The 17,974-nt window shown below is 40.5% G+C and overlaps 1 protein-coding gene across 1 annotated transcript in view; it reads right to left on the bottom strand.

The window, feature by feature from the left end:
* The window catches only part of LOC126092182 (uncharacterized), a 183,779-nt gene extending 166,197 nt beyond the window's left edge, over window positions 1-17,582 (bottom strand). Inside the window, exon 1 of the mRNA XM_049907658.1 lies at window positions 17,350-17,582. Within this exon, the coding sequence (XP_049763615.1) occupies window positions 17,350-17,410 (61 nt within the window). The 5' untranslated portion in view covers window positions 17,411-17,582. The remainder of the gene's footprint in view (window positions 1-17,349) is intronic.
* Between the last annotated feature and the right edge of the window lie 392 nt (window positions 17,583-17,974).

The following is a 17,974-nucleotide window of genomic DNA, read 5'->3' as shown; positions in this document are numbered from 1 at the left end:
TTCGAACGCCACTACTCACACAACGTTACCTTCACGACAGCTGTGCATGCACTGACTGAGCCATCGACACGATCAAAGCGTCTGAGTGTTCAGCAGAATCTAGCGGGTGAACTCGTAACCACATTTTGTGCGTTTCTTGAAAGTTTTCCGGAAAGAAGTCCCATTAGTTGTGTGACACACTGTGTTTTGTACTACTTCAGTTTCGTGGATAAAAGGAAGGTATCCTTTTGACGAATTAGCCACCAAGTGTCGCTGTCGTAGTTCAGTATACCCTTATACTTTTCATTTGAACGTAGCACCAGCTGTCATTTGTGTAAGTCTAAAGTCCAGTAATATAGTTAAATGCCTTATGGATTTAGAGAACGCCCATATGAGAGTTTTTAGGGGGGCGCAATGACGGTGGGGGGGGGGGGACAAGTATTTTTAATGTTTTGGGAAATGAATGGCAACTTGTAAGAAGTAATAAAAAAGTTCCAGTTAGAAAACTGTGTAATACTAATTTTTAGATAATTTACGTGAAAGAAGAACACTTGCCTACACTGTATTTTTTCCTTGCCCTGAGAGCTCTACGGATGGGCCGAGAAGGCGGGGAGAGGGGAGAGCGGACCCCTCTTGTCCCCGGATATGGGCACTCTTGATGTATTTCACTTAACGATACCCTTTCTGTGCTTAGCGTATGTAGTTCAACTTTTGTTTATTTTATTGTATGTGGGGCCAAGCACACTGTGGTTCTAAAATCGTGTGATGGACGCAGGTACGCCAAGTGTAAACCAAGTGTGAGTGTTTAACAGGTTACGTTCTGTAAGTGTTCTTTTTACTCTTTCGTCTAAATAACCAGAGTCTGCTGAATATTTTGTATTTTAATTATGTCACATCTGATACGTATTGCAAACACTTGTCAATGGCTGCATAGCCGAAACTACGTAGTACAGACAATCTAAAATAAAATGATGGTTGAATATCGACAATAATGGTTCAAATGGCTCTGAGCACTATGGGACTTAACAGCTATGGTCATCAGTCCCCTAGAACTTAGAACTACTTAAATCTAACTAACCTAAGGACAGCACACAACACCCAGCCATCACGAGGCAGAGAAAATCCCTGACCCCGCCGGGAATCTAACCTGGGAACCCGGGCGTGGGAAGCGAGAACGCTACCGCACGACCACGAGATGCGGACTATCGACAATAATAGTGGATGAGACAAATTGACATTGTTCAACAAAATTGCTTGAGATTATTTCAGTGTGATAGCTGTTGATCTCGTAAATTTTCACGTCCTTCGTGGTTATCACATTAGTGGTCGAATTAGCATAACATAGCTGTAAAAGTGACCCTCCGCTCTTTCCCCTCGCCTCTCCACACACTGAGTCTCTAAAGAAACGAACTTGAATGTATAAAATAGCTTCAAACGTCTATTTATTCTACAAATGAGTTAGTTTGTTATTTAAACTCTTAGCTAAATCTATTAATAGACACTCATATTTCTGTGTGGTGCCAGTTGTAATGACACTCATGTTTATTTCCCTAATTCGGTAATTGCAGGCTATATATGGTAGAGTCGTATGAGAACTATCTTCCATCACGGTTTTTTTTTTAATTCTATAAATATTTACACAATCGGTATTCAGAACTGTTTACATTTTGGCGCTGATAACTTGTCTATTTAGCGCCTCAAATCAAATCATTTCTGGAAACCTAATTTTTATAGTGAGGTATATATAGTACAGCGATATAACTTAGTAGTTAACTTCAGTGGTACATGTGCGTATTGTCTGCAAAATGAGCAGCGAACAGAGTTAATGCAAAAGAAATAGTATAATGTCATGTTTCATGCTGGTGGTTTGCCACATGCTCAACGAACATAATTAAGCGATAAATTGTTTTCCTAACATTAATTTGTGAAGATGTAGTCTGGATAAGATTGAAATTCTGTTTGAAATTTGTTCGAAGCCACCAAGAGCTTTCATTAACAAACACTGCATGAATATATCCTGGACAACATGCGTGAGTTACGTTGCATGATCAAGACCTGTACACAGTTTCTAGCTTTAATACTTCATTGCTTATGTTGCCCCTTTAACGTAAGATTACATTTCTTAATGACAAAATTATGACATACGAGGGTCACTCCAAAAGAAATGCACACTATTTTTGTAAAAATAGAGTTTTCATTCTGCATGTGAGAAAGTTTTAAAGTGTGTAGATACATCCTTCCCGCTTGTTTTCAAACTTAGTTCGAACTGTTCCCGTGAGTGGCACAGTCACAGCATGTCTTCAAGATGGCTGCTACACTTGACGTTCGTCAGAAGCAACGTGCTGTCATAGAATTTCTGTGCTGTGAAAACGAGACAGTGGGAAACATCCACAAGAGGTTGAAAAGGTGTAAGGAGATGCTGCTGTCGATCGCAGTACAGTTAGTCGGTGGACAAGCATGTTACGTGATGAAAGCGGGCACGGCAATATTGAGGATTGTCCTCGCAGCGCCATGCCTCGTACTGCACACACTCCAGACAATGTGAAGAGAGTTAACGAATTGGTGACTACTGACAGACGCATCACAGTGAACGAATTGCCACGCTACGTTGGGATAGGGGAAGGAAGTGTTTGCAGCATACTGAAAGTGTTGGCGTTAAAAAAGGTTTGTGCCAGGTGGGTTCCCAGGACGTTGACAGTGGCTCACAAAGAAACAAGAAAAACTGTATGCAGCGAACTTTTGGAACAGTACGAGAATGGTGGAGATGAATTTCTTGGAAGAATTGTGACGGATGATGAAACATGGCTCCATCATTTTTCACCCCAGACGAAGAGGCAATCAATGGAGTGGCATCATGCAAATTCACACAAGGGAAAAAAAAGTTTCAAAACCACGCCTTCTGCTGGAAAAGTTATGGCTACGGTGTTTTTCGATTCTGAAGGACTCTCGCTTGTGGACATCATGGCAAGTGGAACCACCATAAAGTCTGATGCATATACACTCCTGGAAATGGAAAAAAGAACACATTGACACCGGTGTGTCAGACCCACCATACTTGCTCCGGACACTGCGAGAGGGCTGTACAAGCAATGATCACACGCACGGCACAGCGGACACACCAGGAACCGCGGTGTTGGCCGTCGAATGGCATTTGTGCACCGCCGCCGTCAGTGTCAGCCAGTTTGCCGTGGCATACGGAGCTCCATCGCAGTCTTTAACACTGGTAGCATGCCGCGACAGCGTGGACGTGAGCCGTATGTGCAGTTGACGGACTTTGAGCGAGGGCGTATAGTGGGCATGCGGGAGGCCGGGTGGACGTACCGCCGAATTGCTCAACACGTGGGGCGTGAGGTCTCCACAGTACATCGATGTTGTCGCCAGTGGTCGGCGGAAGGTGCACGTGCCCGTCGACCTGGGACCGGACCGCAGCGACGCACGGATGCACGCCAAGACCGTAGGATCCTACGCAGTGCCGTAGGGGACCGCACCGCCACTTCCCAGCAAATTAGGGACACTGTTGCTCCTGGGGTATCGGCGAGGACCATTCGCAACCGTCTCCATGAAGCTGGGCTACGGTCCGGCACACCGTTAGGCCGTCTTCCGCTCACGCCCCAACATCGTGCAGCCCGCCTCCAGTGGTGTCGCGACAGGCGTGAATGGAGGGACGAATGGAGACGTGTCGTCTTCAGCGATGAGAGTCGCTTCTGCCTTGGTGCCAATGATGGTCGTATGCGTGTTTGGCTCCGTGCAGGTGAGCGCCACAATCAGGACTGCATACGACCGAGGCACACAGGGCCAACACCCGCCATCATGGTGTGGGGAGCGATCTCCTACACTGGCCGTACACCACTGGTGATCGTCGAGGGGACACTGAATAGTGCACGGTATATCCAAACCGTCATCGAACCCATCGTTCTACTATTCCTAGACCGGCAAGGGAACTTGCTGTTCCAACAGGACAATGCACGTCCGCATGTATCCCGTGCCACCCAACGTGCTCTAGAAGGTGTAAGTCAACTACCCTGGCCAGCAAGATCTCCGGATCTGTCCCCCATTGAGCATGTTTGGGACTGGATGAAGCGTCGTCTCACGCGGTCTGCACGTCCAGCACGAACGCTGGTCCAACTGAGGCGCCAGGTGGAAATGGCATGGCAAGCCGTTCCACAGGACTACATCCAACATCTCTACGATCGTCTCCATGGGAGAATAGCAGCCTGCATTGCTGCGAAAGGTGGATATACACTGTACTAGTGCCGACATTGTGCATGCTCTGTTGCCTGTGTCTATGTGCCTGTGGTTCCGTCAGTGTGATCATGTGATGTATCTGACCCCAGGAATGTGTCAATAAAGTTTCCCCTTCCTGGGACAATGAATTCACGGTGTTCTTATTTTAATTTCCAGGAGTGTATGACGACACTGAAGAAACTTCAAGCCCGACTGAGTCGTGTTCGACCAGATCGGCAAAAGGAGGATATTTTGCTGTTGCGCGACAATGCAAGGCCACAATTCAATATAAAGCCATGGAAGCGATCACAGAACTTGGATGGACAGTCCTGACCTGGCTCCATATGACTATCATCTCTTTGAGAAAGTGAAAGACTCTCTTCGTGGAACAAGGTTTGAAGATGATGATTCCCTTGTGCACGCTGCCAAACAGTGGCTCCAACAGATTGGTCCGGAATTTTACCGTGCGGGTATACAGGCCCTGGTTCCAAGATGGCGTAAAGTAGTTGAGAGGGATGGAAATTATGTGCAGAAACGAAAATATTGTTTCTAAAGGATGTATCTACAACTGTAAAACTTTCAAACCTGTAGAATAAAAGACTGATTTAAAAAAAAAATAGTGTGCATTTCTTCTGGATTGACCCTCGTAATTTTATATTTTTAAATTCGGCCAATAATTGCAAGAAATATTGAAAATAAAATATTTGTTTTCCGTGTAAGCCTTTCAATAGGCAACCTGCAGTTGAGACCAGATGTCCGTTTCAGACAGTATTGATATAGACGTTTTGGCAATCTCCGCTCCGGATACTGCGCCGCGGAACCTCCGTGCTCTTTCCGTCGTCCTGCGACGCTGATCGTCAACTATTAAGTTTATTCTCGAGACACGGGTCACCCCGTATCGCAGACGTGATCCCTGTACGCGGTCTAGAGGATAATCTTCCGTCGCGCTGAGTGAATCGCCTGGCGCTGAAATTGGCTCGTCCGGCGGAAGCTCGTGGCGACGCTGCGGAATGCTTCTCGCAAAGGTGAAGCTGACATTTGCACTCGACAGGTAATAAGAGGCTCCGTCTTACCCTCGCAGACCCAAGGTGGGGTAACGGCACGAATAACGGCCGGCAACCTTACTGTGCTGTACGAGGGCTGCATTTTAAGCTTTCATAACCAACCGCTGGTTGGCGCTACTGAGATATGGTACTGAAATTTATCATTTCTAGTTCCTTCGCTTCATTCAACAGCTGGTAATCACCTTCCTAAAAAATTACATTATTGATTTACAGAAGTTTTTCGTGGTCGTGTTTCGTCTTTGACGAATTTCGTAAAGGTTGCCATAATTGTTGCTGTGCGCAAGGCAATTGAAGAGCTCGGCACGTGATTTACCATTATAGAGCGGTATCCTTTGACAAATACGAAAATGCAGTACCGTAACTCTGCTATTTTGTTACCGTCTCCGTGTGTACTCGCTATAAATGTAGGATATTTTTACGATTGAAGTAAAGTGTACTCCAAATAGTCTATTCTTCTAAAAAAAGTAAAAAAAAAGGTTAGAACCGCACAGAGCCATATATTAACGACTGTTATGCACATTCACAACAGGTACGATGTCTCTCACTCATACTACTTATTTGAATAAAATATTAAAATAACGTATCACAGGGTATCATAGTTAAAAGTAAAGGTTAAATAAAGAATAGTGATGCGAGCTATGATGCTCCTCAGGCTTATAGCGTACGCGCTACCTCGGCTTTTTATTTTTTTCTAGATCGGGAAACAAACCAAACACGTTGTGCCTGATTGCAGCATACATTTTAAACCATGTACTTTGTGTGCGTCACTTTTTTCGTTTCTGCATGTTCCTAACAGGTGGTAGCATCTTCAAGAAGGAAGCTGTTCATCATATTGTCGCAAGTCTTCAAGAAATAGAGATAACAGCTGTGTGCTTTTAGCAATTTTGGACTAGAATACGGTGTCGTAACATTCTAATAGACTCTACAGTATCGATTAAGTTATTATTTATCTAATCACAACAATATAGAGATATAAATCGTTTTCTTGTGGCACTGTGTCTGCATTCGGCAACGAGCTACATTTTTACATTTCATTTGCACTGTTTCCGCATTTGCAAGGTGTTTGAGCGGCCTCTAGACGATGCATATAATATTGCTAATATTTCCCAGAAGCATGCTAATCTTGGCCGTCTAGGAGTCGATGAAGAAGTTGCGCAATAATATTGAGAACTCTGGAAATATACTGCGCTGACTGGAAATATTGTGCCGTCTGCTACAACACAAACCAAGGAGGTTGGTTTGGGTTAGATTATGTTTGTTGTTGTGCGGAAAACTAGTTCAAAACAAGACGGAGTGTTATTACTGGAGTGCATCGAAATGTGCATATCATTGTCGGAATACGGTAGGGCAGATGAGTGCAAAAAGGGAAAAAAAAGTTAAGAATGATGAATCATACGATTTGTTGCTCAGAAAATGTAGGGTACGATCATGAAGGGAAACACTGAAAAAAATTAAGTAATGCAAAATTAAGGGGTAAAATGTACAGATATTTATGTCTGTGTACATTACTACGCGAAGAAACGTGTCATAACTGTATCTCAGACACTGTAAGGTGAAACTGTAGTTGTGAATTTCAAGTCTTCGGAAGATATCGTAGTGTAATAGATAAACGCTGAATTGGCGGAACTGCGTCGGTCATTGCAGTATTTGGTTTTTTGATGACGGGTGTATAGGTGTCCATCTGTGGGGACGCCATTTCAGACATTGGACCATCAACAAAAAAAAAGCTATGATAATATATTTTTTTCGTGGAACCTCAATTCCGTCAACAAATTTTCGTGAGTGATCATTCATGCTCCTTGAACCAATTTTTCATTTACTTTTCTTCTTCTTGCAGCAAAGGAAAGCAGTTATCATAGCAGCAACATGTTTATCGTCCAACATTTCGGACCATAATATTATTGACAATATAATTGGTAATATAATTGAGTATTCAAGGGAGAATGTTGCTAATAATTCACAGTATTATTGTGCACTACTATTCGTCGTATAGGGGCCGCTTAATGTTATGTTTTATGACAATAAGATAAGTACTGCACATATTTCAGTCACTTTATAACGTAGATAGTTACACTTTTAACACACCCTGATAGTTTGGTAAATCACACCAATTTTTTAAATTTAGTATTTTAGTCTTATTTTGCTTCAGAATAATGCATTGACAACAACATAAGTTTTTTATTCATAAAATCTCATCTCAGGGCTGATAAGGTTAAACAATTAAAATAGATGTGACGGTTGGTTGCGGAATGACTCGTGATAGCAGACGACTGCGGGAAGTAAGTCAATGCGTGCATGTTACTAAAAAAAGACATCCGCTGCAGCCCATTAAATTCCACCCGATTTCACCTAAACTCAGAAAGAAACTCATGTCAGTTCTTGTAAAACAATGTTCAAAAGATTTGACTGAGGAAATGTAAAATCCGTATAAAAATTCGTACCTGGAGATATAAGTTGGACGTATCCACACAAGCCGGAAACCAAGTGACATTCAGTTGTTTAACTGTTCCTACATGAACGGGATCCAATAAAAGTGACATTTTTCTCCAAGCCCTCCCAAGAAAACAAGTGCTTCTTTCTTTGATTGTGCTGGGCATGCCACGACCATTTCTTTAGAGAATCAAGGGGCAGTTGATTCTGAATCGTGTACAACAATTTTTTTGTGACAAGTCATCGAAGAAATAACGATTAACAACAAAAAGTCACGAGAATGCCAGCTGCTACAAAGCACGTCAAACAATTGAGTGTTTGACGCACGAAAACAATCTCTCACTTCCCGCATTTACCTGAAGCGTCGTTAAACGACTTTTTTTGTTCCCAAATGTAAATCGGAAAATTCTTGGGTAACGATTTTCTTCACTTGAACTATCTGTTGAATTTTGAATCCTTCCAAAACTTGTTTTTTAGATACTGTACCAACATGAGTGTGAAAGAGATGTTTAGAGAATAGGTTAGGACGCACGAAAAAGCGCATACTTTTTAATGGCAAATATTCTGAGAAGGAATAAAACTGCTTTTACCAAAAAAGATTTTTGTTTTTATAGTTTTTATAAAAGCTTAAAAGGCACCCTTGTAGACAGTCGCAGAGTCTATTAAATAATTTTATACAATCATCCCATATTCAGTAAGAAAGTTACTGTTTTCCTCTATGCTCTATATAATCAAAAGTATCCAGAGAAGTACTAGTAGACACTAAAATGGGGCGTGTCCACCTTTCGCGGCACAAGGGGGGTAGGAGGTCAAACGGGCTGACTTGGAGCAGGAGAGCCACCACAGGACATTTTAATTTCCATTGTCTATAATTTTACAAATAAATTCAGAAAACTTTGTTAGCATGAGCAGGAAGGATTCAGAATTCACACTCATAGCAGTGGAAGTTCAGAAAAACAGCAAAATAATTTTTTTTTTGCATGTGACATTTCATCATTTTTTTCGCCTACTGTTGGCTGCATTTGTTGTTATAGGTAGACTTTTCTTCATAAGTAAGAGAGATTCTTCGATGAATTTTGTACAGCATACGAACCATACTTAGAGGTGTATAAATCTCTAGAATTTATTTAATTTATGAAAAAATGAATGAGCTGTTACATTTTAAACCTCATATTTAGAAAAAACTCAAATTTATAGTTAATTATCTTAATTTTTACCAGAGTTTTTAATAGATTTGGAAAATTCTGGAGTTTCATACACCTGAAAGTAAGTAAGGCGATGCAGGTGTGAAGCGTTCCTGGTGATTGGTGCTGAGCTCATTCACATTTTCTTGATCAGTCATGCAACAGACGTAGGCAACTAGGCCTATATCGCTGTCAGTTTGTTATCGAATTTTGGAGCAAGTATTATTGTTGTATGTTATGACCTTTCTGAAAGTGAAAATCTTCTCTGTAGGTATCAACGTCGACTAAGTAACGATCGTGTGAAACCCAATTCGCTCTGTGCGTCATCGAGAAGGTAATAATACCGTCGCTCAGGTTGATGCTGTGTCCCTAAATTTCCGCAAGGTCGCCTATTGAACAAATACTGGCGAACGTAATATCGGACCTGTTTTGTGATTCTACGGAAGAATTCCTGACAACCAGAACACAGCATGCCATTCTGAACGGAGAGAAATCTTCAGACATAAAAAGGACAAGGGTGTGTTACAGGGTTTTTAATATTCACTATATACGTAAATGACGTAGTGCAGTGGTTCCCAACCTGGGGTAATGAAATTTTCTCAGAGGTAAAAACAAAAGGTTTAGATTGTGTTTCGGTCACAAAAATAAATTATTTTTAAAAGATCATTGCTAGTATCACTACTTCGTAAAACTGTAGTACTTCTTACATAAGTTATCATTAACACTACTCAACAGTCATTTTGCATTTAGTATGTGATGTATCACTTTGTCCTTACGTATTCTGATGTACAGAATATGAATCTGCTTTTCAAAATGTTCTAGAACGTAAGGTTTTTTTTATGTTTTTGAGATTTTTACTTAAATCTTTTGAAAAAAAAAGTTTCCTAAATTGAATGAAGCAAAGATGACGTAAGGCATTTTTGTTGGAGCGCAAATGAGAGAGCTGATGGAAGATCCCATTGATACCAGCCTCACATACATCGAATTAGCAACTGGTTATCTTTGAAAGCAATTTGAAAACATTTCTTGGCAACAAAAGAGATGGTAATTATGTTTCCATTATGAATTATGGGTTCGAAAACTGCAAAAATATGGGGTTTAGACTGCTGATTAAAATCCACTTTTTATATTTATACCTTGATTTTTTTCCGAAAAATTGGGGGCCTTAAACGGTGAGCAGGATGAAAGCTTCCAACAATACGTCCGTGTGATGGAGCACTTTTATCAAAGTCACTGGGACCTTCAGATGATGAGTGACTACTTCTGTGTTCTTGTTAGGGAGAGCGATAGTTAGTAACATGTTCCGCGGATCATTTTGAACAATAGATCGTAATGATGTGGAACAAGTCATTATACATTCACATTGCAAATTTATTTGTACATATCGTTATATTCCGAACATTTCTAATTTTTTTTACAAAAATACATGCAGATGTGAGTAATTCCTACCCATCACCTTTTACACCGTACAATAATAGAAATTCTTCTATGGAACAGAAGGATTTGTCAAGGAGAAGCTTTCTCAGTTCTTTAGAAAGTTTTACTTTGCTGTCTGTCAGACATTTTATATCAATGGGTAAAGGATAAAAAATTTTTGTTGCAGTGTTGTGCACCCATAGCAGTGCTAAAAAACAACCTTAATGCTGAATAAAGAACGTGATTTTTCCTTCTGGTATTGTAATTATGTACCTTATTATTCCTCTTGACTTGTAGTGCGTTGTTTATAACAAACTTAATGAGGGAATAAAATATATACTGTGAAGTAGTAGTCAGAATGCCAAACTCATTAAACAGACGTCTTCAAGATGATCGTGGGTGAGGACCACGTATTACACTCACAGCACGTTTTTTCGCGATGAAGACTTTCTTTCTTAAAGATGAGTTACCCCAGAACATTATTCCATATGACATTATTGAATGGAAATGAGCAAAATATGTTAACGTACTGATTTGTTTCTACCCAAGTTTTGCAATGATTCTCAGCGCAAATGTTGTTTTAAGTGTTCCTAAATGTGTAATTTTCCAATTTAAATTCTTATCAATTTGGACTGCTAAGAATTTAGAAGCTTCCACCCTGTTTGTAATTTCTCACCATGTGTTACACTTATCACTGGTGTAGTACCTCCAGGAGTGCAGAAGTGAGTATGTTGCGTCTCTTTAAAATTGAGGATGAGACTATTCGCACAAAACCAGTCAATGATGCTTTTAAGAAGTTGGCTTAAGGTCTCTTCTGTTTCTGTATGTATGCTTGAATTGATTACAATACTAGTGTCATCTTACAAAAAAAAAAAAAACTAATTTTTATTGTTGGATACTAGAAGGAAGATTGTTTACATATACGAGAAACAGTAGTGGACCTAAGAATGAACCTGAGGGAACCCCATGCGTGACTTCTTCCCAATCAGAAATATGTCCCTGGACTGTATTGCTTGAATTACTAGGTACAACTTCCTGCATTCTTTTGGTTAGATGTGACATTATCCGTTGTTTCGTTATGCCATCAGTCCTATAAAATACTAATACATCTAGGAGAATAATGTGATTCACAAAGTCAAATGCCTTAGAGAGGTAACGAAAAATACCAGCTGTTGCTGTTTTATTATTTAACGCTTGTAAATGGTATTCTCAATGAGCAACCCTTTTGAAGCACATGCCGTGATTTGCCAAGTCTACTATAGTTGCTAAAGTGAGATACTATGCTATGCTAAAATACATTACCTTCCCACAAATTTTGGAGAACAATATCAGCAACGAAACAGATCGGTAATTATTGACATCACTCTTATCTGTTCTGAAAGAGGGACTTAACACTGGCATGTTTCAGTCTTTCTGGAAAAAGTCTTGAGTTAGTGATACATTACATATTTCAGGATAGACTGGGCATATTACTTGGGAACAAAATTTTAGTACTCTATTGGAAACACCATCAAAACCAGATGATCTTTTATTTTTGAGAGAATGTGGAAGTTTCTTAATTTCAGTGGGAGATGTTGGTGATACATTCATATGACTGAATTTTATGAAAGTTACATTTTCAACATATTCTGTTACTTTGCTCGTGAACTGTTTGTCTGTATGCTTTCCACAATGTTTAAGAAATGATTATTAAATGCATTTGCTACTTGGTGGCTCACCATTTATAGCCCTTCCATTCAGTACAGTAGTGGTGTTGTGTTGTCTGTGGCTGGCTGTCCTATCTCTCACTTCACTACATTCCATATTCTGTAAGTATTTTGTCGGGATTACTGATTTCTGACATTATGTGCATGTTCTTTAATTTTTTAATAACCTTTGTTAGTAATTTTGAGTATTTTTTATAGTGTGGCAGCTACTGCAGTATTCCTACTTCTTCTTGCAAAAAATAATTTTCCTTTTTCTTTCTCAAACTGCTGTGATCCCTCTTGTGATCAATGACTTTTTACCTGGTTGTTTAGTGTCCTTTCTGACTAGCTTATGGTATTTTCAAGTAATGATATGAATTTATCATGGGATAGACTAAATATTATGTCAGCATTTGGTTCACTGTAAATTACATGCCAGGTCATCACCTGTAAACTTTTCTTAAAAGCATTTTTCCTGGAGTTATTAATTATTCTAACTGATTTCCACTGAGAAGTATCCATACTGCAAGGCGCTATATTATTTATCCTAACTAACTGTGCGTCAAATCAGATAGAGCATTTGTTGCTTGGTAAACAGATATTTTCTTACTTTACGATTCATCAAAGGAAACATTATCAGTTAGGGTCCTTCAGTCTTTATCCTTCCGAGTAGGAAAGTTAATTACTGAGACCAAATTGTGGGATCCAAATAAGGTTTCCATATTATTTTTCCTACCAGAATCCTTTCAAAAATCTACATTGGCGTCAAGATAGGTTATTAACTGCTTGCTCTTGTCTGACACGTAGGACAGTAAGGAATGGAGATTCCTCACAAATAGTTCACATTATATAGCACATTGCGATGAAACAGCAGACAAAGAAGAGCACCGTTGTCACATTTTTAGAATGCCAAAGAACGATAAAGTTGAAAATGTAACTAATGTAAACCTCATGTTGGCACCATGTCCACATATAAACATTAAATAGTATTGAGTACTAAAGTACGTATTTCCTACCTGTTTTAATTCTGTCAGAGTTTGCCATTACTGTTTTTGATTCTGCTGAGTATCAAGGAAAAACTGATTTCACCACGAATTCAGCACAAAATATTAGTTAAATCCACCCATTTACAAACCAAATGCATAAAAAAGTTTAAATCTTTTGATTAGTGTAGTGCGATTTTTTCAAGATTGTAGCATTAAAGCGTGATGCAATATGATGGAGGTTACAGCTTCTGAAGCTGTTGAGATTTCTACACATGTGGATATCGCTGGTAAACAACTATTATTGAGGACACTGGTAAACTTATTACTGTGCACTTTATTAGACAGATTCAGGTAAAAGAAACTCATACATTTTATTCCACTAGATGACGGACTCCTTCTGTATGGCGAACATAACATGACACACAAGACTTTACACAATAGCACGTTCACGCGGCCAAGTAGGCAATTAGTCAAGTGGAGGCATACTAAGAGTGGGCAAAGCAAAGAGATTGTCACATAAAAGCAAAGACATGTAAAGATCATGCCGCACGCGAGAGCCCAGATGTTCATTCGAATGCTTTTGACTAAATTCGACAGAAACAAATGTGTGATCATCATCTTCCTCACAAAGTCCAGCCGTTACCCACATAGTTTGTACTTCGCCCCATGCATCTTTGACAGTAAAATTGAGACCAATACGTCACATATTATTAAATATTTCACTAAAATTCCCTCATCGAGGTCTAGATAGTATCTGCAATGGACCAGAAATTGCTTCATTGTTCACTTCGCAAGAGATAACCGAACTGGCAGCACAACACAACAGTACCTATCTAATGGCTACCACTCTGCCGTATTATAATTATTAGTGGTATTGGTAATGAACAAAGCTTTATTAGGCTGAAGTCTTTCAATTTTTGTCAGTTTAGAAGAAAAGAGTCCTGCAATAAAGTGGTTTATAAACAGTAAGTATAGCACAAACATTTTAACTTGATTGATTTTAATAGGGGTTACAAGGTGCGGGTGAATTAAGTGTCGCTATGGAGAGGTGTGGTGCTCAATCTTGTTTTTAAGTAGAGTTGGATACTTAGCTTTTTTTTCTGAGGCGGAATTGTAGGTAGCACTTGCGAAGGGCTGAAAATTGCTTTATCATTGTATACAAAAATGTCGCTAGGAATGAGCAGTTCCAGTTGTGTCCTTGACTCATTTGTTCGAAGCTTAATAAATCACCTACAAAAACTAATATCATATATCTTTCAACATTTGAAAAATGAAGATGTTTAAAGAAAATTCTTTTTCATTCTGAAGAACAGATAGGTACTAATGGTAACTATGGTTGAGGCCAGGAGTGAGGGAGGGAGGAGGTGTGGGCACTAGCTAGCATCTCAATGCTCTCAGGGGTAATATTCTTAGAATGATTGGGCACTGACGCACTGGATAATGTCAGTAGCTCCATGAGGAGCAGAGAACTAGCAATCCTGCAGCGTTGTAGCTGTAGCGGAAAGCAGGAACACCTGCTGAGGTGTACGGATTGGAGCGACCATATGAGGACTGTGGTAGGGAAGGTGAATGGTAGACTTCGGTTAACTGGGAGAATTTTAGGAAAATGTGGTTCGTAAGTAAAGGGGACCGTATATGGGACGCTAGTGCGACCTATTCTTGAGTACTGCTCGAGTGTTTGGGATCCGCACCATGTCGGATTAAAGGAAGAGGAAAAACAGTTCAGAGACAGGCAGCTAGATTTGTTAGCTGTAGGTTCGAGGAAGATGCAAGTTTTACGGCGATCTTTAGAGAGCTGAAATGGGGATCCTTAGAGGAGAGGTGACGTTCATTTCGAGGACTACTACTGAGAAAATTTAGGAAATGAGTATTTGAAGCTGACTGCGTAGTGATTCTTCTGCCGCTGACATAATTTCGCGTAAGGACCACGCAGATAAGATACGAGAAATTAGGGCTCACACAGAGGCGTAAAGACAGTCGTTTCTTCCTCGCTGTGTTTTGGAGTGGAGCATGGGAATGAGCACTAGTGGTACAGGGTACAGTCCTCCATGACCGTACTGTTGCTGACGGAATATGTGTGTGGATGTAGATTGGCAATTGACGCTCAGTTAAATGAATGTAACGTGTAGAGCGTAAATGGATGGAAAGACCGGTTGCTGTATAGTTACAAGATTGCCGAACAAATACTGAATGCAGTCACATCCACTAAATGTCTGGGAGTATCGAATGGAGCGATTTAAAAAGAAACAAAAATATGAAACTAATCCTAGCAAAGGCATATGCGAGACTGAGAGTCATTGGAAGAACGGAAGTGTAGTCCACCCACGAAATTACAAAACCCTCATTCGAACGGTACTCGAATTTTGCACCTCAATCTGAGACCGATAAAAGAAATGGAGAAGAGACGAACAGCGCTTTTTGTCGCCGGCTCGTTTAGTCAGCGCGAAGCGTCAAACAGATTTTAATCTAACTCCAGTGGCAGACTTTGGAAGAGAGATGTTGAGCACACGTTGATTTCAACTTTGCGAGAGTGTGTTCCTAAACGTGTCAGTACGTCTTGCGATAGACCATTAACGGTCCATTCTCTTTGGCCAGCATATAATATAAGCAACTTTTACGACTTTTTTTGGAAAAACTAAGGAAACTAAAAGTAAATCTTTCTTCACATTGTTTAGTGATTCTTGGACTGCATTTTCTGAAGGCTTTTTTTTTTAAAAAAAGAAAAAAACAACAGCCATCATTAAGCACCTAAATGGACGAGTTAAATTTGCTATGTCCAAAGTGAGGTGTGTCCATGGCAGAAGTCCTACAGTCTGCAAATCAAATCTGAAATTAAAGAAACATACAATTTTCTTAATCTATACGGTATTGTGCACGGATTAATAGCACAGTGTTTTTGTAATTTGACAAAACAATAAAATGGCGGACGTTTGGAACAAGATAGTTGTTTTTGATAACAATGTATCTCAAGCTGACGCAAGGGGTTGGGGATACAGCAATAAAGATACCTTTCTGAAATTTGGTTTAATTATTCCTCGAATATGTCCGAAAGGAGTAATAGGCAATTTCTTAGTTTAATCTGTTCATTAGTTATTGCAAAAAATGCGACAAATAAGCACGACAGAATTACATCTTTGTTTCAAATGTCCTCCATTTTATTATTCTGCCAAATTTCCAAAACGCTGTGCTGTTAATCCGTGTACACTATACTATAGATTAAGAAAACTGTTTCTTATTTGACTAAGATATGATTTTCAGGTTGCACGGTTTCCGTCATGGTCACGTCTCATTTTAGCCACAGAAACTCATCGGATAGGGGACTTAAAGATGACTGAATTTCCTTACAAAAATTACAAAATGTTGTCCGGGAATCAGTAAATAATGTGAAAAAAGATTTTTTTCCAAAGAATCTTGAAGATCGCTTCTATTATAGGCTGATTGAGTAGAATAGACTTTAAGGGGGGTAGGACGTCAAACGGGCCGACTTCGAGAAGGAGAGGCACCACAGGACATTTTAATTTGCACTGTCTATACTTTTACAAAGAAATTCATAAAACTTTGACAGCATGACCAAGAAGGATTCGGGATTCACACTCATAGCAGTGGAAGTTCAAAAACACGAAAAAATAATATTTTTTAAATGTGAAATTTCATGATTTTTTCACTTACTGTTGGCTGCATTTGTTGCTATAGGTATACTTCTCTTCATAAGTAAGAGAGATTCTTCGATGAATTTTGCATAGCTTACAAAACATACTTGCAGGTGTATGAAACTCTAGAATTTATTTAATCTATGGAAAAATGAATGGGCTGTTACGTTTTAAACTTCGTGTTTAGAGAAAACTCGAATTTTATAGTTAATTATCTCAATTTTTTACCACAGTTTTTAATAGATTTGGGAAATTCTAGAGTTTCCTACACCTGTAAGTATTGTTTGTATGCTCTCAAAAATTCATCGAAGAATCTCTCTTACTTATGAAGAAAAGTGCACCTACAGCAACAAATGCAGCTAATACCAAGTGAAAAAATGATGAAATTTCACATGTAAAAAAAATTTGTTTTGTTATGTTTTTGAACTTCCTCTGCTATGAGTGTGCATCCTGAATGCTTCCTGGTCGTGCTGACAAAGTTTTATGAATTTATTTGTAAAAGTATAGACAGTGAGAATTAAAATGTCCTGTGGTGCCTCTCCTGCTCCAAGTCGGTCCGTTTCACGTCCTAACCCCCTTAAGGTAAAATCGAGAGATTCGAGCTCAGGAGGAGGCGTACCAACAACCATGGCTTCCGCCTGCTCACCATTCGCGACCGACGCAGCACACAAGGTACCACACGCTTTCAGGGTGTACGTGAAGATGTAGGTTCACCGTGACGCAGGTCATACCTTGTAAGGCAAACAGCGTCGCTAGGACTTGCAGCGCGTAGACGGCAACGTTTCGCCGCATGTCTGCCACCACTGGTTGGATTCCTCAGACGTACAGCCGGCCCTGGCCCGCAGCTATCGGTGGCGAGCGGCGAGACGGAGTCATGGCAGACGTTCGCAGCCACTGGCTCGGCCCTCGCGTCGGCGTCGGCGTCGGCGGCGTCTGCAGACGCACTGGTGGCTCGCGGGGCTGCCGGCGGCCGCGGCGTGGTCGGCGGGATGCGCGCGCACCTCCCTGTTTACGCGGGCTGCAGCCGACCGCGGTCCGCCCCCGCACCAGCACCGGCTACTTACCGTGTTTTTCCTGCCGCCGCTGTTTGCCCCCGACGGCACGCGGTGCACCAACTGCCCTGGCACAACACCCATTTCTGCGAATGTACCTGCAGCGCTGCTAGACAAACAACACAGCCGCTGCTGCCGGCGGCTAATATCAGTGTTTTGCTCCACTTACTTGTTTTTCTCCTCTAGCTGGCCATGTCCCAATGCTTACTTGCATACACTCTAATTTAACGTAACTTGTAGTTGCTGCCCTGAAAAATTTCATAATCTTTGCTAGTTTTCCTCCACGTGATCGATACAAATAATT

The sequence above is a fragment of the Schistocerca cancellata genome, chromosome 7, assembly GCF_023864275.1.
Source record: "Schistocerca cancellata isolate TAMUIC-IGC-003103 chromosome 7, iqSchCanc2.1, whole genome shotgun sequence".
Classification (NCBI taxonomy): Eukaryota; Metazoa; Arthropoda; class Insecta; order Orthoptera; family Acrididae; genus Schistocerca; species Schistocerca cancellata.
This window is presented reverse-complemented; position numbering and strand designations above follow the sequence as displayed.